Source organism: Ceratotherium simum, chromosome 34 (assembly GCF_057802395.1).
Source record: "Ceratotherium simum simum isolate JZ-2026a chromosome 34, ASM5780239v1, whole genome shotgun sequence".
Taxonomy (NCBI): domain Eukaryota; kingdom Metazoa; phylum Chordata; class Mammalia; order Perissodactyla; family Rhinocerotidae; genus Ceratotherium; species Ceratotherium simum.
The window spans coordinates 11,639,621-11,664,426 of NC_141933.1; the positions used below are offsets into that span (position 1 = coordinate 11,639,621).

At 60.0% G+C, this 24,806-nt stretch overlaps 1 protein-coding gene across 1 annotated transcript in view; it reads right to left on the bottom strand.

Moving 5' to 3' along the window:
* DAGLA (diacylglycerol lipase alpha) overlaps window positions 1-24,806 on the bottom strand; it is a 64,152-nt gene that overhangs the window by 21,555 nt on the left and 17,791 nt on the right. The window contains exons 2-5 of the mRNA XM_087422801.1: window positions 4,114-4,252; window positions 3,713-3,924; window positions 2,204-2,305; window positions 1,696-1,834 (exon numbers count right to left, since the gene is read on the bottom strand). Of these exons, the coding sequence (XP_087278927.1) occupies window positions 1,696-1,834; window positions 2,204-2,305; window positions 3,713-3,924; window positions 4,114-4,208 (548 nt within the window). The 5' untranslated portion in view covers window positions 4,209-4,252. The remainder of the gene's footprint in view (window positions 1-1,695; window positions 1,835-2,203; window positions 2,306-3,712; window positions 3,925-4,113; window positions 4,253-24,806) is intronic.

Consider the following 24,806-nt stretch of genomic DNA (forward strand, 5'->3'; position numbering starts at 1 on the left):
AGATCCAAGGTTAAGGCTCCCAGGGAGTAGTGCTGAGAATAACCCATCTCCCAACCCCCACCATATTTCACTGGAAGGAGAAAGGGCCAAGGAGTTAAACAGCTTTCAGACTTCCAGAAACTAAAATAACCTGTTGCTGAGGTGCAGCAGGGCTGTGTGTGAGCCCAAACCTGGAAGTGGATGAGGGGTCGGCGGGCTTGAAACATCCTGGTTAGAAACACTGTTGGTTTCAGAGCAGAGGGAGGGCAACTGGAGAGCAGCCTGAGAGGTGGTCACATTAACCAAGCCGCGGCCTGGGCTGCCCTCCCGAGCCCCGCCCAAGAGCTGGCGAAAACGCCACAGGTCGGGCCCAGAGACTGCAGGAAAACTTTCTAATAAAAATGACAGCCATCGCCAACCCCCACCGCAAAGGCGTCGGCTGCCCCAGGCCCCAAAGGCAATTACCCAGAGTCAGGGAGGGGAGATTTTTTTCCAGGGCCCCAGGAGCCCAGAAACCAGGTCAGGTGGGGGCGTGTGCTCAGAGTGAGCAAAGTGGGACGGGTGGCGGCCAGCTGTGCGGCAGGGAAAACGGGCTCCGGGGCCTTGGCTCCGAGACCTGGCATTTCGGGCTGGGTGGTGGCCAGGCCAGGCGCGGGTGTGGCTCTGGCCACAGCGCTGAGCTGACGTGGAGGGCCTGGCGGAGCCAAAGGAAGAGGCCTGGAGGGTGGGGTAGGGGGAATTCCTGCTGGGCAACCTGCTCCCCTGGCTGAGGGCTCCTGACCGGATGCTGGAGGCTGGGGATGGAGCGCCCCCATCGTGACCTTGGGAAATGTGACCTGCCCTCTCTGGGATTTGGACCCCTCATCGGTAGAATGGGTCTCACAATAGCACTGGGGTTGGCCAGAGGAGGAAGCGGACTGCTGGTGGAAGTGGCTCAGGGCGGGGGCCTAACTCACGGCAGAAGCTCGATTATTGGGAGTTACCGTGACCCCCCCCCGGAAGCCCTCCTCTCTTTTTCTTTCAGTAAACAGGAACTACTGTGACCCTGCCTGAACGCCCTCCCTCATTTTCTCTGCCATGGCACAGCTTTCCCCCTTCTCAAAACACCATGCATAATTTACCCCTTCCAGGAAGCCTTCCTTGATTAACCTCCTCCAGCCTCCTTAATGCTAGAGGCAGCCTTGCCTAGTGGTTAAGCGCAAAGGCTCTCCAGCCAGACTGCCTGGCCTTGATCCAGGCCCCATCATTTACAGGCTGTGTCACCTCAGGCAAGTCACATAACCTCCCTGTGCCCCAGTTTCTTCATCTGTATTACGAAGATGATGATAACAGCTACCTCATAGAGCTATTGTAAGTTAATAAATGCAATGCTTGGTCGGCGTATCTGTCCTCCCACTATTACTATCGTTGTTATTAGCACTGAAGACGATGACAACGCTAACAATGGCTACCGTTCACTGAGCGGGTACCAAATGTGAGCATTGGGGTAACCACTGTGCTCGTATTATCTCATACAAATCTCAGGACAGCAGCATGAAGCAGGAACTGTCATTATTCCCACTTTATAGACCAGGAAACTGAGGCCGGGAGAGGCCGAGCCTTTGACTGATACCCTGGTTCACATGAGCTGAGACACAGTTCAAGAGGCGCAGGGCCAGCCTCTGCCCACCCGTCTGCAAAGCCCCGAGGGGACTGCCCACCGCCCCGCCCACTGACCGCAGATTGTAGGTCCGCAAGTTGCGCTGCCTCCTCTTGGTGGCTCTCAGCTTGACGAAGGTGCGGCCCGTGGGGTCGAAGACGCAAAGGACAGTGATGCAGACGCTGAGGATGACCACCCAGTTGCAGACGACCATCCCTGGGGGGGGCAGCAGTGGGAAACAGGAGGTGGAGGTGCTGGGGACAGCTCCCTGGCTCACCAGCTCTGAAGAAAAGGGTGCTGTAGCCTCCCGGCCCCCAACTGCTTCTGGGGCCCAAGAGCCCCTGGCCCCAGCCTCTGGCCATGTGGCTGCCCCTTGCTGAGCCGTGACCCTAAGGCGCACCCCTGGCACAGAGCAGACGGCTGTGCCTCCTGTGCACCCCCAGACCAGGGGCACCTGAAGGTGGACAGCAGACCACAAAGATGAAGGCCACAGCCCGCCCAGCCAACCTGCCAGGCGTCCTCACAGAAGCTGTTCCCCCTGGCCGTGCCCGACCCCGTCACCTCCGCCCCGGGTGGCTGACATACCAAGGGTGACGTTCTTGGCAGTGAGGTCGTCGCAAGAGGTGTAGTACTGGGTGAGCCAGACGATGCCCACGATGGCGTAGATGAACTCAATCACCAGGATGGCTGCAGGGAAAGCAGGGCCCTGGCTGGAGGACAGCCACGGTCCATCCGTCCACCCACCGAGGAAGGGCCCTGAAACCTTGGCCCGGCCCCTCCTAGCACAGGGCCTCCAGCCAGCTGGGCAGCAGGGGCATCAGACCCCTGTCCATCTGGTCCCCCTGTCGCACAGGCCTTGTGGGGAGAGGGCCCAGGGAGTGGCTGTCCCGCCACCGTTCTGTCCTGCTGGGAGGTGCCCGCCTCATGTTCTAGCTTATGTGCCCTCAGGCCCCCGACGCCCCCGAGAAGCTGACCAGGTGATGACGAGGTATTTCCCTGCTCTTTCAGGATTTTAGAATTACATCCCAGAACTCCAGAATCAGACGTATCTTAGACAAATTACCTAATTTCTCTCAGCCTCCCTTTCCTCGCCTGTAAAATGGGGTGACAACGTCTACATTACAGGACTGTGTGTGAATTAGATGAGAGGGCTCATTTCACAGAAACTGCCGTTTCCCAGGAAGAAGTCTCCACACTTAAGGCAAGAGAAGGGAGGGAGGGAGAAGCCTGCTCAGGCCAGAGCACTGAGCCCAGGGATGCGATGGAGTCGGGGAGGGGGATTCGGCAGCCCCGCAGGGGGCAGGGTTGGAAGCCCCAGTTCCACAGGCAGGACCGTGCGGGAGCTAAGAGCCCAGGCTGTGGGGCCAGACAGCCTGGTTCAAACCTCAGCTCTGACACTCACACCCTTACTAGCTGTGTGACCTTGAGGGAGCCCATGAACCTCCCTGGGCCCCAGACTTCTCATCTGTAAAACAAGACCTATAACAGCTCCTCCTTGAGTTAACAGGGGGGAAAGGGCTTAGCACAGTGCATAGGAGCGCAGGAGACATGTTCACTAGGAATGACCAGGAGAAGCCCAGGAGAGGACAAAGGCTGGCCCTCCAGGCCGCTGGTTCAGGCACCTGAGGGCTTCCCCGGAGGGGGGACTGTCTGGGGAAGGATCACAAAGCAGCTGAAGAGATGCGCACGACCTATAACAGAGGCTGGCAAACTTTTTCTGTAAAGGGCCAGAGAGAAAATATTTTAGACTTTGCAGGTCCTACTCTCTGTCACAACTACTCAGCTCTGGTGTTGTCATGAGAAAGCAGCCAGAGACCGCAAGTACATAAATGAATGAGTGGGCCTGGGTTCCCATAAAACTTTATTTACAAAAACAGACGGCAGGCCGGATTTGGCCTGAGGCTGTGGTCTGCCCGCTCCTGTCTAGGATGTAAGCCCAGTAAGTCTGTTGGTTCGCTGCTGTACCCGGTGCTGACACAGGGCCTGGCCCACCGCATGTGCCCATCACCTGCAGGCTGAATGAACGATGGAGCACAGGAGGGAGGAGGTGGGGGTGGTCCGGAGCAGCCCCCACCCGAGGCGGGTGGCCCTTACCCAGGCGCACGTAGAGCACGTACTGCATGGATTCGCGGGGCTCCGTGTAGAGGATGCCCCCGCGCATGCTCAGCCAGATGATGGCCATCTCGGCGATCATGCAGCTCAGCAGGATGCCCAGGTAGCCGCGGCCGTGGTCCACCAGGTTCAGGGAGCAGGCCTCGTGTGGGTTGTAGACCAGACCGAAGAGCACCACAGACAGGATCACAAACCTGGGGAGACACCTGCGTTAGGGCCAGGCAGCCTGCACACCTCCGTGGCCCCTGCAAGCAGGCCCTGCCCACGTGGGTAGCATCCCAAGGGAGTGGGTGTTTCAGACACCTCCTCCTGGGAGCATGACAGGGACAGGAGAGATGGCCGGAGAGCCTCCTTCCAGGCCTAGGCGTGGCCCCGAGACTCACCAGGTGGTGTGCAGGAGGAAGAGGAAGATGGCTGGCAGGACGAGGTCATCGCTGCCCACAGACCAGCGCCGCCGGAACACCACGATGCCGGGCATGGCTGGCTGTTCTGCGGAGGCTCAGCGGGCCTGATGCTCACCTCCTGAAAGAGAGCAGGGCACCTATGGCTGCCCGGGCCACTGTGGCACCAGGGCACGGCACTCCTGGCCAGGTGTGTCCAGCAGCACAGGCATCTCTCCCAGGCCCCACGGCCCAGGGGCTTCCAGGCCACTGGAAATGCTGACCCATCCCCAGGCAGGACCTGTCTCCTGCCCTCTCTACCCGCCAGAGCCAACGTGAAGGACCTCAGCAGCCAGACACTGGCTTCGGCCTGAGGTCTCTCCTGCACCCAAGACTGGCACTAGCCCTTTGGGATCTGCCTGGGGTTACCCCAACAGTAACTGCTCGGCTCCATTCAAGACCTGGGCTCACCCTCTACCTCCCGTACATGGATCAGGGGACCCCCAGGCCCCCTACTGCCTTTCGTCAAGGAGACCTGGCCCAGTGTGCGCAGTCCTGGGGGTAGGGTGGGGGGTTTCTCAGACCAAGCGTGAGCCAAGCAGGGCAGGTGGAAGGCTGAAGGCTGTGGGGAAGGCGGGGGTGAGGGCACGCATAGGGCTGCAAGCATGGAGGGTGGGAGGGCTGAGCACACAGTGGGTGCTCAGTAAATATCTGCCGAATGAGGTCTTCGCTGTCTTGCTCTGCTGGAACCCTGGGAGCATGCTCTATGACTTGGTTTTGCACCCATCAGACAAAAGTCCCAACCACAGCTACGTCTCTCGGCAGGGACGGACACGGGCGAGATACGGGGTCAGGAGCATGGCTGGGGCACCCAGCCCCACTGCTGGAAGGGCAGCGGGCGAGCCCCGCAGGGTAACCCACCCTCTCGGCACCCACACCTCCCACACCACCCTGAGCCAGGCAGCCTTTACTGCCCACTTCCCAACACTCTGAAGTCACTGAATTCAAATCAGCCACAGGCAAGCTCAGAGAGCAGTGCCCAGAATCTGGGGCCCCACTCCCTAGAGCCCCAGGAACAAGGGTAGTGGTGTGGGCCAGGGGGCTCCCCACAGGGGGCTGGTCAGGAGATCCCAGGGAGGGGCTCCTGTGCTGAACTGTGCAGAGGAACCCCTGCTGCAGGGGGCTGGGTGCCCCGCGGGTGGGCAGGCGCCCCCAGGCCGGCAGGGGCTTACACAGCACCTGGTCCAGGGGCGGGCAGTAAGTCCAGGGAAAATGAGTGTCCGCAGAAACCAGCATCACTCGGGAAAGAAGTGGACAAGTCTCCCCCGCCGATGGGCAAGGCCCTCAGGGTGGGCGAGGGGACGTGGGGCCCGGTGATGGGCCGCCATGCCCAGCCCGACTCGTCTCCATCTCCCTTTCCCTCTCCTGGGTGCAGCCACTTCATCCAGCCGCTGCGCTGCCAGGCTGCTCCCGGGGAGCTGGCGGCCTGGCAGGCTGGCTAGCCTGCTGGGGTCGTGCCTACTCCTCCCCCCACCCTCAGGAAGTGACATCATCCCACTCTCTCCCAGGAGGAGTCAGAGCACGGATTCTGGGAAGAAAGGAGAAGGATGGAGAGCGTGGGAGTCACATGGTGGGGTGTCTGGGGTTGTGGGGGGTGGGTCTGGGACTGCATGGGGCTGGGGCTCCAACGGTGTGTCTGTGACAAGCAGCTGACAACACCAGCTTCTTTTCAAAATGACGGGATAGGAGGGGCTGGCTCACCGTGGGTGGCAGCAGGGCTGGGGCAGGACAACACTGCCAACAGCTGGTGTTTCAGCCACCAGTTCTCTACAGCCCCTCCCGTCTCCAGGTGGCTCTCAGAGGGTAAGGTGGAATGCAGTAGGGGGGCTCAGGGAGCCCCCCTCACACGAATGGAATGACTGAGAGGTCTGGGGCCAGCATGATCCCAGCAGGTGCTGCAGCTCCGCATCCCCTCTAATCAGGCCAGGCCTGGGCCGAGGAAGGGGAGTGCTACCCCAGAGGGGCTGGCGGGCAGGCCAGGGTCCTGCCCCTGCCAGCAGCCTCAGGTATGCCCCTCGGAGGGCCCTCCCAAGCGTTCTGAGGGGCACACACCTCTCGTCCCCACCCTTTACCTCTTGGAGTCTAGAGCGGCTAACACTCCTTCAATTCACACGTACCATTCATGCAACACCCTGAAACTCACACGCAGCCCCACACGTGCACACGGCCCCGGCCTCCCCGCTCTCAGGCGGGAGAAATGGGGTGAGCCTGGCCCTGGGCCCTGCAGAGGCGGGCACAGATCCACCAAGACACTGGAGTGACACGGCCATGGCAGCCTCTGCCCCAGCCATGATCAGGGCCAGTGCCCACCTAGATCACAGGGCAGGGCTCCTGCAAGCTGACCCTACTGGGGGCCCCATTACAGGTCTGGGGACCACAGCCTGCTCCCTCCGGCCTGCGCCCAGAGCCAGCCCACCACCGCAGAATCTGAGGCAACAGCGCTGGGAGCCCAGGCTGCTTGGCTTCAAACCTGGGCTCCACCACCCGCTAACTGTGTGACTTACTAGTCGTGCCTCAGTTTCCATAGCTGTAAAAATGTTGGTTATCCCCAACTGCTAGTGTTCTGGTGAGGACCACGTGAGGGAACCTCTGCAGAGGCCCTGGCCCTGCTGCGTAATGACAGCGCCGTCTCAGCGGGGGCAGGTGAGGCAGAGCAAGAGGCCTGAGCCCCGACCACCACCCTCGAGGACCAGCCGCCCCACCCCCGCTGGGCTAGCTGCTCCTCCAGCTGGTCACCAGCAGGTCACGGGCTGGGGTGGGGGTGACAGGGCCTGTGCTGCTGCTGGGGGAGGATGAGACAGCTCTACTCCATGCGGATTCATAAATCTCAGGGCTGCTATTTTTAAGGGCCTGAAAGGCACCCTTTCTCTAAGACCCCAGCCCTTCACAATGGGGCCCTGTTCCCCTGCTGGGATGTGATTTCATCTGGAGGAAATGTCTCCGGATGAGGAGGGCAGAGGCTACTTCCTGGTCTGGGGCTGCCACAGAACACCTCCCCTGGCCCTCTTCCCCCTGGGCACAGGGTTGGTGCCCTCCAACGACCACGGTGGGGGGCACACACCCTCCCTCTCCTTACCCCAGACAGGGCACGTCCAGGGCAGGCGTGGTGCCCCCTTCAGCAGGGGAGAACAGGGGCTCTGCTGGGGGCCCCCTAGCCGCAGCAGGTGTGAATGGGGTGCCGGGACCCCCATCACACGGAAGGAATGACTTGATCAGCCCTGGGGCCCCTCTCTTCCCCCACCTACAAAGCCCAATTTTCCTGCTGGTAATTCAGACCCCTTGGGTTAAGCAGTAACCATTCGGGGAGTTCCTCTTTCTAAAAACAGAGAACTGTTTTTAAAAATGCACACGCTGTCCCCTACTTTAAAAACCACCCGTGGCTCCCCCTGGCCTGCAGGATGAAGTCTATGTCCCTCAGGCAGTAGCTCAGGGCCTCAGTCACCAGCAGGCAGGCTGTGCAACCTGGGGCAGGTGCCTTACCCTCTTTGAGTCCTGGAGCAGGAAGATATTCCCCAACGCATGGGGACAGACTCCAGCAGAGATCGCGCCCCTAGCCGGTGGTTCCTTCTGGCTAGGGAGGTGCTCTAGTCCCTCCTCACACTGCCCTATCCTCCTTTCCCAACCCCCCAAACTTGCTGCTCCCTAAAAACATCTCACTGGAAGATTCCATGCTTTGCTTGCCCCAGTTCCTCTGCCAGGCAAAATCCCACTCATTTTTCTAGGCCAGGCAAAAGTCACCTCCTCTCTGAAACCATTCCTGACAGCCCCACCCACCCCACCCTTCTCAGGCGCAATAGGTTACTCCCTTACGGGACCCCCAGACCCCGCACCCCATTGAGGCCCTGGGCACACTTTCTTACAGGAAACCTGCTGACTCCTTGCTGTCTACCCCTGCCCCAGCTCAACTGAGAGTCCCAGAAGGCTGGGTTCCCACAGCATTGCCCATCTCCACACTCCCGCTCCGGCCCCTGGAGTGTGACCCAACCAACCTCAAACCCAGCCCTTCTCCTCGGAGCAGCCCAGCCCTGCCCCAAACCTCTACTCCGTGCCCCTGAAGCAGCTACACCAGCAGGTTGGACAACAGCTCCCCTCCCTGTCACAAGGGCCCTCTCAGCTCACATCCTTTTCCCTTCTGGAAATGCCCCACCCCAGGGCCTCCCCTGATGGCTCAGGGAGAACCACCTTCCCCTCCTCAGGCTATCTTAACTGTTCTAGGGCTTCAGTTTCTTCTGTCTGCAAAACGGGGACCGCACCATCCCCTCAGGCTGTATGGAGAACTGGCTAAGATGACGTCACTGAGGGTTTGCACAGGTCCTGGCAGACCCCAGGGCTCCATTCGTGGTGGCTGTCACAGTCACAGAGCTCCTGAGGGCCTTCTTGGGGACTGCTTGGCAGGGTTATCTGTGACTGGGTGCCAGGGTCTGGGCAGGTGCTTGATGCCCATGACTGGCTCCAGCTGATCGGAAAGGACCAGACTGAGCAGACATAGTCCTGAGTGGATAACCCACGCCCGCCATTGGCCTTCGGGGGCTGCTAGGGGGTCAGGCTGGGGCTTATTCCCTGATCCTAAGGTTCCCTTAGGCTCGGCCCTGGGAGCAGGTTTTGGGGAGAAGAGCCCCTTGGCAGTGGGGCCCAGCCAGCAGGATGCCAAGGGCCCCCAGGGGATGGGGAGGGCATGGGCTGCTGCAGCCGCTTCCAGATGGCCCAGCACAGCGAGTTCCAGCCCGGGGCTGGTGGGAAATGGGAGGTCACCTTGCTTGCCTGCAGTGGGGCCAGGTCACAGGAGTCAGGCTGCCCCAGTGCCCACAGTGGACAGGATGATGTGCTGTGAGAGTCCCATCCACTGCCACCTCCAGCCTCTAGGTCAGCCCATGAGATTTCCCACCTGACGGAGGTGGCCTCGGTCATCCAGGCCCAGGCATGGGCTGGAGATTGAGCCTGAAGAAAGGGATAACAGCCAGGTCCAGGCCACAGGGACACATCTGACATCAGCTGAGCACCTCTTGTGTCCCAAGTCCTAGACTAATCACCTTCACCCTCACAGCAGTGACACAGGGGTAACAGCGTCACTCTCACTTCACATGCTCTAAAAATGGGCTGTGTCTGAGTCCTGGCTCAGCACTTACTGGCTGTGTGACCTTGGACGAGTTACTTAACCTCTCTGTGCTCAGTTCCTCATTTCTAAAATGGGGCTAAGAACAGTACCTGCTTCAGAACTGTTATGAGGGTCCAATGTCATATACCTAAGACAGCACCCGTCACATAGTGCGTGCCCTTCCATCGTTATTACTATGGAAGAACGAGGAGGTTGAGGCTCAGGGACTTTGACCCCTTCCAAGGGGCAGGAGGCTGAGCCGGCAGGAGGCCCAGGTCCTTCCTGCTGCCATCCAAGGTCCCCACCTCATGCAGGAACGTCAGAGCTAGAAGGGGCCTCAGAAACAGTCCACTGTCCCCTTTTCTGGGTGAGGAAACTGAGGTTCAGAATGGCCCCAGAGGCCCTGGCTTTCCTGTAACGTCCATGCCTGCGATGTCACCGCCACGCGCTGGACATACAGCCTGGAGCCCCCAAGCCGGCCCGCTGCCTTCTCCTTCCTCGCAGCACACTCCCCTCCAACCCCCGAGAGACACTGCAGTGAACAGAGTGTCACCCCAGGGAGCCTGGGTGAGATCCTCTCCTTCATGCTCTTCCAGATGCATCACCCTCTCTCGGAAGCCGCCAAAACCCACGTGAGCTCCCCCCTGGAGATCAGACCGCATCAACCACGTGTACAGCTTCGAACAGTCATCTATGGCTGGTCTCCACCTCCCGGGGGGCAGGGTCCCCATCGCTCTGCAGCTCGGCTGGCGAGGGAGAGGAGATCCCCGGACCCAAGCCCAACTTCCCTGACCCCCAGTTCACCCCTGCCTGCTGAGGCTGGTGACCGGGCCAGCTACAGCCACACCCCAAAGCAGCCAGTCCTGGACCAAGAGGAGCGTCCCCAAGCCAGAAAGTCACCTCCCCTCCAGGCCTCCGTTTCCTCTTCTGAAGAACGAGGAGCCTGGACCGATGGGAGGCTTGTACTTTTGTATTTGTTAGTTTTGTGTCCACAACCAAGGGCTGCATGTGCCTTATCGGAACCAGAACCAATGAAAAAGTAGAGTATATATTTAAAAACAAACTTCAGAGCAAAAGCTAAGTAAATTAAAATAGAACGTTGGGGAATCCATTGCACACATGCAAGACACAAAGACCCACATGGGAGCGATATGGAAAACTATCATTGGACCGAACTTCCTGGCAGCCAAAGTAAAAAGGGAAACTGAGGAGTCTGTAAGGGCTCTTTTAGGGTGTTTTGAATCAGGTGCCCTGAGGGGAGAGCCCAGGACTCCCATTCCCATGATGAGTGGGATTCCTCGTGTGAAAAGGCTTTGAAAGTAGAAGGTGCTCTAAAAGAGGTAATAGGGACAGGTACCTGCTGGCCCCTGGTCTCTCTGATTCCCAGTGTTTCTGTGTTGGGCACTGGGGCTTGTCTAGTCTTGCGGGGGCATGTGACTTAGGAGACTGACCGCAGTGAGGCTGGGCACCGGGCAGCCTGCAGGGCGAGTGGTGGCCCCTAGAGGCTCCATCCTAGCTGGGGTGGGCTCACCGGCGGGCCACCCTCTTGCCTGACTGAGCTGGCAGGCGGCTCCTGCTCTTGAGCCGTGGTAGTCAAATCCCAGCTCCTCCACTCAGCCGCAGGGCTAGTTAGAGGGCTGGCGAAGCTCTCTGCTCACTTGTGTGGCTCACAGGAGAGCACCTGCAGAGTATGGCTTGACACACAGCCCCGGAACCGCTCACCATACTGCAGAGCAGTTCTGCGTGATGGCGGGGAGATCTCAGCCCACCTGTAAGTTGGGGGCCCGTCGTTCGCTTCCTCTGGCATTTGTCGGTTGCCCACCATGTCTTGGGCCTCATCTAAGCCTGTTACAAACATAACTCATTAATCCTCATGATGACTCTATGAGGGAGGCACAGATGAAGAAACTGAGGCTCAGAGAGGCGCGATGGCTTGCTCAAAGATCCTACGACAAGGACGAGGCAGAGCTGGGATTTCAAGAGCCTCTTTAAATTACTTGAAAGGAAAAAATCTGTCTGGCCATCAGTCCGACTCCTTATTCCCACGCACACAGACACCGAGACCCACACGTTCCTTCCACCCCAGATGCCCCTTCTCCTTCCCAGGTCCGCGGCCCCACACAGAGGCTGGGCTCTGGAAGGCACTAGAATGGGGAAGGCGGCGGGGGAGGTGACACAGAGAAAGCACGCATGAGCTGGGGGCCACGTGCGCCACCAGCCTGTGCCCGGGTGTGCGCAACCCAAGTTAGGGGCCCGAAAGCTGTCGCTTTTCACACGTCAGCTGTACAGGAGCAGAAGGCAGAGCTGAGCCTGCCCAGGGCTGGGGCTGGATTTCAGCACGAGATGGGGCCTCACATGCCCAGGCCCTGGGACTGAAACAGTGTGCTTGGCGCGGCCGAGGGCAGGAGGGGGACGCCACTGCCACTTCGTCCCCATCGCCCCCTAGGGTCTTAGACTTACAAGCACCTTCCCCACCCTCCCTGCCAGGATGGCCTCGAAGGACCAGGGGAGGCGCCTCCTACACCCCGTGGGTGTGTATGGCTGTTCCCATGTCACAGATGGGGAAACTGAGGCTCTGAGAGGTTAAATAACCTAGTGAGTGAGGGGCCAAGTGAGGCTTGGAAGCCAGATCTGTCTGCTATGTTCTCTCCGCATCAGTGTGCTTGTCGGTCAGAGCCCCTCCCTGCAGATCTGGGGCCAGGCAGAGAGTTCAGGGAAGACACAAAAAGGAGCAGCTCCAACTCCTGGGGGCCGTGCCTATGGCCACCCTGGGCTGCACCCGGAAACAGCTCCAACAATTATTCTACCACCTGTTAATATTTTAAAACTCTTAGATAGCATTTACCCCACATCAGGTACCGTAGCAAGCAGCTCACAGACATTACCGCCTTTAATTTAATCCTTTTAACAACGCTATGAGGTAAGTGCTATTCTTAGCCCCATTTTATGGATGAGGAAACAGAGGCCCAGAGAAGTTAAGTAAATTACCTGAGGTCACTCAGCTAGTAAGCGGCAGAGCCAGGCCGCGAGGCTCTGGAGTCTGCTCCCAGTCCCTCTGGAGGAGCCCTCCGCAGGGCTCCATTTATCACAGGGGCTCCAGCTTCTCATTCTCACGCTAATTATCTTCCACTCATCTACAACAAGCAGAATTTGCCATCTGCCACTGGCCCTGACACTGACACCAGCTAACTCCCTGGGAATCAATTGGGGCCATTCGTTGCCTGCTAGTTGTTCTGGGAGGCCGGCTGGCTGCCGGGGAAGGGGAACAAGGAGGGAGGGCCGGGAGGGCAGCAGAATCCCCGCCCCGGCCCCCAGGGCTCACTCAGTCCTGGGCCGGAATGGATCTGTTTCCAACAGTGGAAGAGGTTCCCCAGGTTCTGGCCAGGCCAGGTTTTGTTTCTAAATCTCCCTTGGAGACCGTTTATTTTCCTGAAACTAGGAATGGGCCCTCGTCCCACACTCATTCCAGTGCCCAGAGCTGCGGGATCCGGCCTCGTGATGAGCACTGCCCGGCAGCCTGGGTCTCCGAGTCCCAGGCCACTTCCTCCTGCCTGTCTGTGGGAGGACACAGGCGGGCAGGCACCCATCCCAGGGCTGCTTCTGTTCAGGCGGAGTCCTTCCTACACCACCCTGCAGTCTTCTCACACCCTAACACTCGAACACATCTCACCTCACTCCCCCAGGACCCCCTCCTCTTTCAGAGGCGAGCACCTGGAGGGTGGTGGCCATCCAATGAGCCCACTGCTGCCGTCCCCCCGGCCCTGGAGTGGGCAGCCCTGGGGTTGAATCTTGGATCCACCACTACTCGTGGTCTGTGATCATCACTTCTCTGAGCCTCCGTTTTCTCATCTGCAAAATGGGATGATGAGGGTACCGCTGCATAGAGAGTCATGAGGAGTAAATAAAACAATGCATATTGAACACTCAGCTCAAAGAAAGCATCAGTGGCTTCATTATTATTAATCACCTCTCCTGAGAGTGCTCAGACCTTTTCCTCCCTGCTCCAAGACCCTGCCCCCGAGGTGTAGCAGGAGTGCTAATCTCTCTGCCATTTAAGTCACCCTCCAAAGAGAAAGGCCCTGTTCTCTATCACTGGTGTCCAGGCTGACCCACGCCTGCCCTCACCCTTGCCAACCTATTAACGCCCCGACCTACCTTCTCGGGCATGGGTGGCAGCAGCTCCTAGGAGCCCCACCCGCCCAGGCTGAGGCTTGGCTGGCCCTGCCTCCTTCATCCACAACGAGCTAGGGAGATGGAATCACCATCCCAGGGGTCAGCTCGGACCATGGAGCTCCAGCCCAGGGCCACGCCTTGCTCCTGCCAGAATGCACCATGTCTGTCTGTTCTGAGTTTTCAGGGCGTCCCATGGCAAGCCCCTTCCCAGCTCAAACTCTGGACACCCCGAGGAGCAGAGGCCCACCGCTCATGCCCACTGCCCAGTCCAGCATCCTACCGGCTCCCCCAGGGCCTCTGCTCTCCTGTGACGCCCCCACCAGGCAGTGTGTCTGCAATGCTCAGGCCTGGCTTCTCAGAGCTTCCCCGAGAGGAGACTCTCTGTGCCAGGTGCTGGCAACACCTCTGAGAGGAATTAGCACCTTCCACTTAATGAGAAGCCGTTAATGAGGATGCTAAATGGGCACACCTAGCCTGACACCTCTGTCTGGGAAGCCCCACCAGCACGCCCAGCATACCCCGTGCCACCGCCGTCCTGTGCACCGCCTCAGGCTGTGGGCTGGACCTCGGGGTCTGGCCTGCATTGGGGGAAGTGCTTCCCAGACTCCAGGAGGCCGCCTGGGCCATGGATCCAAGGAGGGGCCACCTCCCTGGGCAGCATGGCCATGTAGGGCACAGGACCGCTGCTCGGGCTATTGGGTTTCACTTCGACCATTCCCTGGGCATCGCAGAAGCAGGCAGGGATCGAGTGGCAGCCTAACACAAGCTCTTTCCCAGGGGAGCAGGTCTGCAGAGTTCCCATGGGTGACAGGAAGGGCCACCTTCCCCTGGCCCCACGGAGCACGGAAGGAGGTGGCACATGCTGCTTCCAACAGCACATGGCCCCAGCCCAGGCCCTGCCCCTCGAGGCACTCCTCTCCCATGCCCAATGAGGGGTGTCAGTGCTCTTCAAAGCGGGTTTCTGGAAACCCTCAGGACCCCCAGGTGACGGGAGGCAGTCACAGCAGGCGGGGGCTTGCGGGCTGTCAGTAAGAGCAGCTTTTAGCTGTTGTACGTATTGAGGTTCCTTGTAATATTGCGTTGAACTCAACAGTCTCAATGCTTAAAAATGTTCGAGAGGCACTGGACAGGATGACCTCTTGGGTCCACTCTGGCCTTGACTGTCAGAGTTCCACTTGCTGTTTTGGTGCAGGACGGCCGAGGGGAGAGCCAGGGGGCTCCAGGCAGGAGCCCAAGCTAGTTCGACCGTCACTAGTGTCTCCTGCCCTGGCCTGAGTCACGAGGGCAAAAGGGGTCACAGAAAACCCTGACCCAGGAGCTTGGAGACGGGGACTGTGGCTGACTCTTCTGTCCTTCAGACCCCTTCATTTCCTCCCACCTCCCCGGGCATGACAAAGCTGGACCCAAGCATAAGTGACCAGAGGTGTCCCAGAAGGGGTGGGGACTCAGAAGGCCCTCTGCCACTGGGTGGAGGACACAGCTAGACCAGGCTCTTATCCTAGAGCCTCTGTGCACACAGACGTCACTGAGCCTCGACCTTCAGAGTACAGTGCAGGAACCTCTTCCCAGGACGAGTCACCACCGTGTCGTCATCCATAAAAGGGAGACGGTGATGACAGTGCCTCCCTCATGGGGCTGCTGTGAGGACAAAGTGAGTTCAGAGTTGTAAAGTGCTGAGAGCGTTCTCAACACGCACACAAAGTTTACAATTTAATTAAATCAATCCCCTCCTCAAAAGCAGGTTATGGCTCTGAAATGCCCTTTAAATAAGATTAAATCTCCCAACCATTAGCTATAAAGCTCTCCACCAACCAGGGCCCCCCTCCATCCCTGCCAGCGGGCAAGCCCATTTCCTGCTCCCATCTTCGTCTCCCGCCTGCTCATCAACAGAGCGAGCCGCTGCTCTCCAGATGGCCCACCCACTTCAGGGGCTCCTCCTGGGAAAGCTTGGGGCCGTCCCCACTTGGCCTTAGGCCTCAGCCCTGGTTGATCAGCCCACTAAGGATCAGTGAAGTCAGGACCCACTTTCCTGCAGGGTCCTGGTGCCCCTGCCTCACCTCGGCCTCCCCGAGTGGGGGATGGGCCCGCAGGCTCTGGGCAACCAGAGACTGGAACTAGGGGGGGAGCCCAGGAGGTGAGCACTGGCCCCTGCAATGGGGGCAACCCCATCAGGCACCTGATAAACATCAGCCTTCTGCTCGCTCATGCCTGGGTAGGACGGAAGGACCCGCTTTCTGTCTGGGTAGACAAAGGCTCGGAGAGAGCAGGCCCCAGCCGGCCCAACCTCAGACTCCAGAGTTTGGCATCACTTTCCCTCCCAGAGGATTCACTCTTAGCACCTGGGGCATCAGCCTCGTCACACTGTCCCTTGTGCGGCCTCTGCTTCCCAGCCTGCTCCCTGAGTGCGGAAAAAGGTGCAGCTGGGGCCGCATGCCTGGCACAGCGCTGGTGACCACAGGCTGGGACTGCTGCCCTTCCAGCCCCGAGTGGCACTCCATTACCACTTAACAAGGTCACAGCAGGGAGGTAACGGGCATTTGGTAGGGCCTCCTCCCAGTCAACCTGGGGCAGGGGCCCACAACCCCATTAATTGCCTGCTACTAGTGGGACGAGGCAGGCCTCTGGCTGACCCCTGCCAGCCCCAGGGAGGTGGGCGAAGCTGCCTGTGACTCTGGGGGATGAACCTTTCAACAAGAGCTGACAGTGCCATCAAGAGACAGCAGCAGGGCCGGGCGCTGAGTGCTAATGGGATGCCCACCCGGGGCTGAGGAGGCAGACAAGGTCCTGGCCAGACAGGATGAGGCCGAGGCTCCTGCCAGGCAGAAAGTGGCACCTCGCCCCCTCCAGGGCTTAGGGAGGCAGTGTGACAAGGCCTGTTCCCTGAGCAGGCCTAGCCCTTCCTGGGACGAGCTCTGGAGTTGGGGGTGGCAATGAGGGAGTCAGCGAGAGCTAGGGGACCTGGGGGTGGCGGCCTGCGTCATAGCTCCTGCTGACTTCCCCTCCCTCAGTGGCCACTGGCTGCTATAAATACCTCTCCTGTCTCTGGATGTTGCAGGACGTGACCTAGAATTCTGGGCTCCGGGGCCTCCTGGGTACACCCTCCCTGCCAGCATCAGACGGAGCCTGCCTAGCCAGAGCATCCTCGCAGCCTGGGAGCCCACCCCCACAGTGCGCAGGGCCCTGCCAGGAACGGGCAAACCCTGACACGGAAGGAGACAGCTGCAGTCCCAAACCCAAGTCTCCTACGACCAGCATTTCTACCACCTTCATGGCAAGCGCAGAGGACACCGGGCCCCCGGGGAGCAAAGGCCTGGCGGCCTGCAGGGGAGACGCAGCACCCAAGGCTGCCAGCTCAACTCGAGACCACCCCACCGCAGCGCCAGCCTCAAGCTCCAGCTCAAGCAAAGGCTCCAGAGTCATCCGGTCCCAGGCCCTCTCCCCAACTTCTCAGTCCCATGGTTCCTCCACAATCCAACCTGGTTTCCACACTTGTCATCATCCCGGAAGCCTCCTGGGGCATACTCTACTCTGACAGGGCATCTGGCTGTTGTGCATTCTTCCAGTGGGTAGCAAGCTTCTGAGCAAGCCCTCCCTCCTCCAGAGACCGCAGACAGGCCCAGGCCCCAAACCCCAGGCTTGGCTGACCCAGGAGCACAGGACAGGAGGTGACCCCGGGCCCGGCTGTTGTGAGGACGCCAGCCCTCACATGTGGCCAGGGTTTGATCCAGACCCCCTGGCTGAGGGCAGGGCCAGGATTTGAGGGGGAGAAAAGTCTGGAAACAGCTCCAGGGGTGGGTCCTGGGCAGTGTGAACACAGGTGAAATCTAGTTAAAATTAAATTCATGCGAGCAGCCCTTCTCCATCCATCTCACAAATAATCAGAGCGCCAACTATGCATCAGGGGCCACGGCAATAAATAAAAGCCGACATGGGGCCAGCTCTCACGGAGCCAACAGGAAGGAAGGAAAGAGAGACTTCAAGCTAATCTTCACATACAACAATGAAACACTCTATGACGCGTGCTCGGAAGAGGGGTCCCATCAGAGCCTGAGTAGGGAGGTGAGGGCAGCTGCCCTCAGAACTGGGAGCCAGACGGAGCTGAGATCTGAAGGACGAGCCGGAAGAAAGAGGGCACAGGAGAGGAGAGCAGGGAGCAGCATGGAGGACGCCCCTTGGCAGGAGGGCCTGTGTGTGAGGACCATGGAGGACGGAGCAAAGACCAGACCAGCCGGACAGGAGCAGAGAGGAGGGCCGAGGTGGAAAGGCTGGCGGGGCCTCGTGAACCAGGCCTGGACTCTGAGCTTTATCCCGAGAGCAACGGGAAACTACGGGCCAAGGCAGGCAAGAGCGTGGAGAGAAATGGGGCCCAGACTGAGATGCAGTGGACGATGGTGACAGGAGGACAGGCCAGTAAGGGAGAGGGCGCTGTCAAGGACGCCCCTGCCTAATGACCCGTGCAACTGGACAGGCAGGGGGGCCCTCGGCACCCTGGAGCACTTCCTGCTCAGTCTCTTCCTGCAGGCGGGGAAGGATGGACGGCGCCCTGGTTGCCCAATCCTGGAGGAAGCTAGGAGAACAGAGGCCTGGGGCAGCCTGCCCCACCCCAACAGTGACTACTCCCCCAGATGTGCAGCAGGCCTGGGCCTCGGTCCAGCAGGCACCCGCTCAGGGGTGGTCACTGGGCTCTGCTCCCACACCTGAGGGTCCCCACAACCAGCTGGAGGTTGGAGGCATTTCCTCCTGAACATTTAACTCCCTTTTCCTGCCACCTGGCTCTGCCCACGAATACGGCCACGCGGAGGGGGCCTTAACCCAGGCGGAGAGCTCAGAGCTGAAGCAAACCCCACACAGGAGGGGAAACGGAGGCTGGCAGAGAGGATGCTTCTGTCCCACCTACCACTTCCAGTCACTGCACAGAGCTCAGCACACTTAGAAAATCTGCCCCTTCTTCCCCTGGTCTGCAGGTCCTCCTCCCCTCCCACGCCGCCCTGCCCATGGCCCTCCTCTCTGTCCCCCAAACAGCCGAGCGTGGCCTGTCTCAAGGCCCAAGCCCTCGCACGCCCCCACACCTCTGGGTGGCTGGCTCCCTCGTCATTCACTTCCAAGCTCAAATGCGCCCCCCCCACCTTCCTGCCCAATCTCAGGTGCCCCCAGGCCTTCTCCATCCCATCACTGTTTTATGTTCCTCAGCACTTTCCACCATCTAACACTCTCTAGTTCATTCATTTGTTAATGTGTTTACTGTCTGGCCCTCCCCCCCAGGTGTGGCTCCCGGGGGCAGAGGCCCCTCCTGTCTTCTTCTCTACTGTGTCCCCAGCACCCAGCAAAGGGCCTGGCAGGTGGCAGGAGCCCATCCAAGTCCCTGCTGCCCGAGGAAGAGCCATGTCTGAGCACGGCCCGGCGTAGCCAGTGCAGAGCTGAGCCCAGAACCCAGGGCTCCTGACTCTCGGCCCCGGGCTCTTTCCACACCCTCTGTGGCCCCCGGGCTCTTTCCACACCCTCCGTGGCCCCGTGACCGGGGTCCAGGCTCAGTCCTGAACTGCCCTCCCACAGCAACAACCACACACAGGGCTTCCCTGGGCCCGAGGTCCATGCTGTGGGCGAGGCCGGGAAGAAATGCAGCGTCTTCGTTTCGCTGATGCGGAACCTGTGGCAGGAAGAGGGTGTTGGGTGGTTTGCCTGAGGTGACACAGTGAGCAGCAGAGCCAGGACCATGACCAGTTATCCAGGGAGGTCCTGCTGCCCGAGGCACTCCACAGCACAAGCCTGCTCCCCTCGCCTCCCAGCCCCGCCCTGGCCTCCTGCCCGTCTGTGGGAGGGTGAGTCTGTGGGAGGGTGACTCGTGGTGTCCACCGAAGGGAGGGAGCCTCTCCCCAGGGAGAGCACCAAGGGCCATGCTCTCGGGACGTAGCTGGGCTCTTTTGCCCCCTCCCAGCACCAGGCTCCCTATGGGACTGCCTGGCCGGCCTGCAGCCCAGGGCTGCCAGGGGGGCTCAGCAAGAACCCCAGGCCCATTGTCAGCAGAAGAAAAGGGAGGACTTAGGAAATGACTTCTCTCAAATTCGCTTTTTTATTTCCCCCGAACGATCCGATGGTCCCCAGCCTCTGCTGAAGGAATACAATCCCACAGAAGACTCAGAAATACTGACACCACCTCACGGCCACCCCGGCAGGGAGATGGGCCTGCAATTACCAAACTGCAGCCCAGAGTTTTAAGGGCACCAACTTGTGAAGCCAGTGAGGACTAAGTTCAAAACCTAACCCGTCATGGACTTGCCCGTGACCTTGGGGCATCTCCAAGCCTTGGTCTCTCCAGACACTGAGACACAAACGCTCGCTGCCTCCTAAGCTGCTGGGGGGGCAGAGGTGACGTGGTAAAGGGCCTGTCCTCCAGATCCTCATTCTGTCTTCCTCCCCATGACCCTGATCTGCTCTCTGCCAACTTCCTAGGATTGTGAGAACCAACAAGATACAGCGGAGGATTCTTAGGAGGAAAGCACTATAAAAAGCCCCAGCAATATGATTACTTCCCTTTAAGACAGAGCTCTGGGCTTCCACATCCTGGCCCCCCGGGGCCTCATCCGGATTCTCCCAGCTTCCCACCTTCTCCTGGCTCACACCTGCGCCATCTCGAGGAGAGCAGAGCAAGAGAGCTGGCAGCACCAGGAGGCACACCGCTGCCCCAGCATCTTCCCTAAAGAGGCAGAGGGCTGAGGTGTGTGGCAGGGGCTGCCGGGAGGGTGGACTGGTTGTTAGACCCTGGGCCTGCTCCGTGCAGCCCCTCCTCCACCCTCAGCACAGGGTCTCCTTCCAGCTCTTTGGGGCCTTGGGAGGATGCGTGAGATCACATCTGGGACATGCTATGAGCTCCTCAGAGAAAAGGCCAGAGAGATCCAGGGTGGGATGAATTAGGTGTCAATGTGCTCATTTACTAGTACTTCGGTTTGTTGCAGAGTGGGAAATGCGTGGGGCTTGGGGTCAGAGAATCCAGGCTTGGCATTGGGCTCAGCCACTAATAGGTGTGGGCAAGTCACATCCTCTTGGAGCCCTACTTCCTGTAGAAGGGAGATAAATGACATCTGAGTGACGCTGGTTAAAGTGTGACACAAGCAGGAGTTTCCATACCTGCAATGGGGATGGCGAGGGTACCAGCGTCACAGTGTTACTGTGAGGAGTGATGCTGAGTGCTTGCAAGGGGCTGCGTGAGCACCGTGAACGTTACGGACCCTCAGTACTGCTGGGGAGTAGAGAGTTGTGGGACCAAAGGCCTGACGATGGGGCTACTGCAATGCTGCTCAGGCCTGGAAACTCTGCATCCACCCCTAGGCCAGCACCCAGCCCTGACAGCAGCAGGAGAGAGGGCTGTGCAGGGCCCGGCAGCCACAGTGACTTAAATGAGTTACAAACCTCAGGAGGGCCGGCCCCGTGGCTTAGCGGTTGGGTGCCTGCGCTCCGGTGGTGGCGGCCAGGGTTCGGATCCTGGGCGCGCACCGACGCACTGCTTCTCTGGCCATGTTGAGGCTGCGTCCCACATACAGCAACTAGAAAGATGTGCAGCTATGACACACAACTATCTACTGGGGCTTTGAGGGGAAAAATAAATAAATAAATAAAATTAAAAAAAAAAAAAAACCTCAGGAGACTAGCACCCGCCTTCTTCCTTGTCAGTCCCGCTCCTCAGCTAAGAGGAGGTGGTGGAGGGACCTGGGGTCACCACAGCCAGGAGCCAGAGGCTACCCTCACCAGGCCAGGCTGCCTCCCCAGCCCCAGCACATGGCTGGCGTGGGAGTAACCAGGCAACCTCCGACAGCTGTGCCCACCTGTAAAGGCTGTGCCCAAGCCCGAGCGATTACACTCGCAGCTGCCCTCTGTTTACAGAGCTCTTGGCCCATGGAGGGGGCAGCACAGCTTCCTGGTGACAGCCTGCTCATCCTCACAGCTTGTCTGACAGGTACCGAGTGGTGGAAAGACCACGGGCCAGAGCAATGGGTTTGCTAAGGGCCACAGTGAAAGGGCCATAGGTGGACACCCTATGGCAGTGCGGGATTCCTCATCCTCACACGACCGAAGCCACTCTGTGCAGCTGGCCACAGGCAGGACTGTACAGAGAGAGGCCCCAGCTCCCTGCCCAGCTAACACAGGCCTCTCCCTGGGGTCCCAGTGTGGGGAGAGGAAGCGCTCCCTCTTCCCTGGGACGCCAGGTCCACCTGGCCTCTGTTTACCTAATCTGTTCCCCTCAGTCCCGAGGACCAGACTCATGGCCTCCAGCAGCCACCAGCACATTCCCCGGTCAGTGACTGCCCACGCAGGGGCACGCTCAGGCAGACCAGGGAGAGGATGCTGGAAGGCCACTCTCAGGAGGGCAGACAGAGGGGTGGGCCTGGGCCAGGGAAGAAATCCTCAAGATCCTGGGGCTGATTCATCTGAAAGGGGGTGAAGGGCAGGGTAGGGCAGGGATTGGCTGAAACAAGGCAGGCTCTCCTTGCTGGGAGGAAGGGTGGGGGCTGCGGACAGACAAGGCAGCTCCAGGAAAGAAAGGGGCGGATGCGCCTGTCTGGGACACTCCTGGCTTGGGCCATGTGCTCCTCTGCCCCTGGCCACACAAAAATCCCATTGATGCCGCCCTTCGCCCCCGTGCCCCGGGGCCAGGGCCCAACACAAGGGCTCTGGGGACCTCTCCTGCTCCTTGCCGACCGTCCAGCTGCTGCTGCCACTGCCACCCAGGCACGTCAGGCATGTCAGGCTCAGCACTACCAAGTCACATGCTGTGCGCGGGCGCGGCCAGGCCCCGCTGGGGCAGCACCCAGGACTCTAAGTCATGGCGCTCACGGGCACTGCAGCCCTCCTGGGTTATGCAGAAAAGCTGGAAGCCCAGAAGCAGCAGACTACCTGCCTGCCACCCTCACCCAGCCCCTCCCATCTACCTGGAGGGCAAATCCTTGGGCAAATAGTCAGCCAGGTGTGAGTGGCACAGCAAACGCAGGTCTGGGAAAAGCAAACACCGTGGGCACCTCTCTGCTGGGCCCGCTGCCCAAGAGGACGGCACTCGGCTGTTTGGAGCGGCCTTGCCTGCAGCTGCCGCTGGGGCCCCCAGGGTGAATGACCTGGCTTTCCCCTCCCCTCACCCCAGAAAAGCCTGAGTGTGAGGTGAGGGGAAGGCAGCAACAGAGGACAATGGGCCTCTGATGCTTCGGTGTCACCCCCCCACCCCCCAACGCATACTGAGCCTTCCCTAGGGCACAGGGTACGTAACCCAGCAGAAGGCACGCTGGGGAGGGTCAGGCTGACCTGGGCCTGGAGCCTCTGCTTGGCCACCTGCTGGCTGGGTGACTCTGAACAAGTCTCGGGACCTTGGGGCCAGTGATGCCCACGTGTGCGGCTCTGTGAAGGTTAATGGGACGAGGCCCGTGTGGGAACCCGTAGCGCAGAATGTGGCACAGAAGAGCGTCTCGATACGTGGATGCTCTGCCCAGTGTCACACGGACGTGGGGTGGAGGGCAGGTCACAGAATGAGGGGCAGCACTGTGGAAGTCTGGGCACCACGGCACCACACCCTCCGGGGGCATGCTCCCTCAGCTGCTCCATGACCCTCTAGCCTCTGGCCCCAGGCCTTCTGACCTGTGGCTGCACCAGCAAGGGCTGCTCCACCAGCAGGGGCTGCTCCTGCGGGCCCCCCACTCAGGGCAGCCACGAGCCAGGTCCCAGAACTCCCTCCAGCTGAGAAAGGCTGTACCACCATGGGCCCCCGCACGGGGCTTCTGCTTCAGGCTGACCTCACCCCACAGGCAGTCAGAGCAGCACTGTCTCCTCCTGGACGACCCTACCTTGGGCTTGAACCGCACACGCTGATGAGGCAGCCTGGCCTTTATCCACTCCACTCCTCGCCACAGTCGGGCGCCCTGCAGGGTCAGAGGTCTCCATGCCTCCACGCCTTTTCACAGGCTGCTCCCTGCACAGAATGCCTTTCCCAATCTTGCTCTCCTGGGACCACCTCAGCCTTCCAGGGCTTAGCCTAAACACCACCTCCTCAGTGAAGCCCCCAGAAGCCTGCCAACCCTGAGGCAGACCTGATCAGGGCCCCTCTATTCCTGCCCCAGGAACCCGGATCCCCACCAGGCTGGGAGCTCTGGGGCGGCCTGCGTCCTTGGCACCCAGCACAGCGCCTGGAGCCTAGCAGCTGCTCAAGAAACCAGGCCCTGGGCCCAGCTCCCGTGTTCCTCTGCGATCACGCTGCCAGCTCGTTTGGCCAAAGAGACTCAGGCAGCGTGCGGGAAGCAGGGCAGGACTGAGCTTCCCTGACGAAGCTGGCAGGGGCTGGAGGTCTCTCCTTTGGAAACTGTCCATGCTCTGAGAACCAAGCCTCAGCACAGTCAGGGGCGGCCCTCGGGGCTTGTCAGCTGCCTCCTCATCTCCAAAAGCAGAAACCTGAGTTAACAGGAGGGCTGAGCAAAGGGAAGTGCAACCGGGACCACGGGGAGAAGGGCGTTGTGGCTGCCATCTGCTGTGAACAAGATGTTTGGAGAACACGCACTCCCCGGCTCCGAGGTCTCCCAGCCAACTTGTAGAGGGTGGGCCACCCCTCTGCAGATGGGAGCCACGGCTCAGCCAAGCCGAGAGGTGCAGGCCCCCGCCGGCCCGCCCAGACCCTCCGCTGCCCCCGTCTGACCCGATTCTCAAGCAGAAGAGGGTGGGGAGGGGAGGCAAGGATGCCAGCCCAGGACACGAGCCGCACCGCAACTTCCAGGGAGCCCCCCCGCAGGCTCTGAGGAGCCAGCCCCAGAGTAATGATGATAATAACTCAAACGTAATGATAATAAGGGCAACAATACAAGCTATTGTTTAAGGAGAGCCCAACAACCTGCCAGAAGGCACTGTACTGGGAATGTCTTCATTATCTCATTTCACCCATCACCCGGGGAGGAGGGGGGAGGAAATGGAGAGTCCAAGAGGGGACCCCTGCCCCAAGCCTCACTGCAGAGGTACCTGGCCACTGAGGCCCACCAGGAGAAGGTCCTGGGGCCCTGCCTTGTTCTCGAAAGCCAGGGGCTTAATAAACAACAGAACATCCGGGCGGGAAGGCACCTTCTGGGCCACTGAGTCACACACGCTCATTTTAGGAAGGAAGGTGAAGTGCAAGGATGCAGAGACATGGCCCAGGCAGCAGAACCTGGAACCCTGGCCGGAAGCCCAGCTCCAGGGCCTCAGCAGGCTCCTGTGCAGGGCTGTCCTCTGTCCTCTAAAGACAGCTGCCCTTGGAGGGCTGAGGTGTGCCTGAGGGCCCACCCCAGTTCAGGCCAGGCCTCCCTCGTGCCCCACCTGTCCATGCTGCCCACTCAGGCCGCAGCCAGTCAGCCTCGATGCTCCTGAC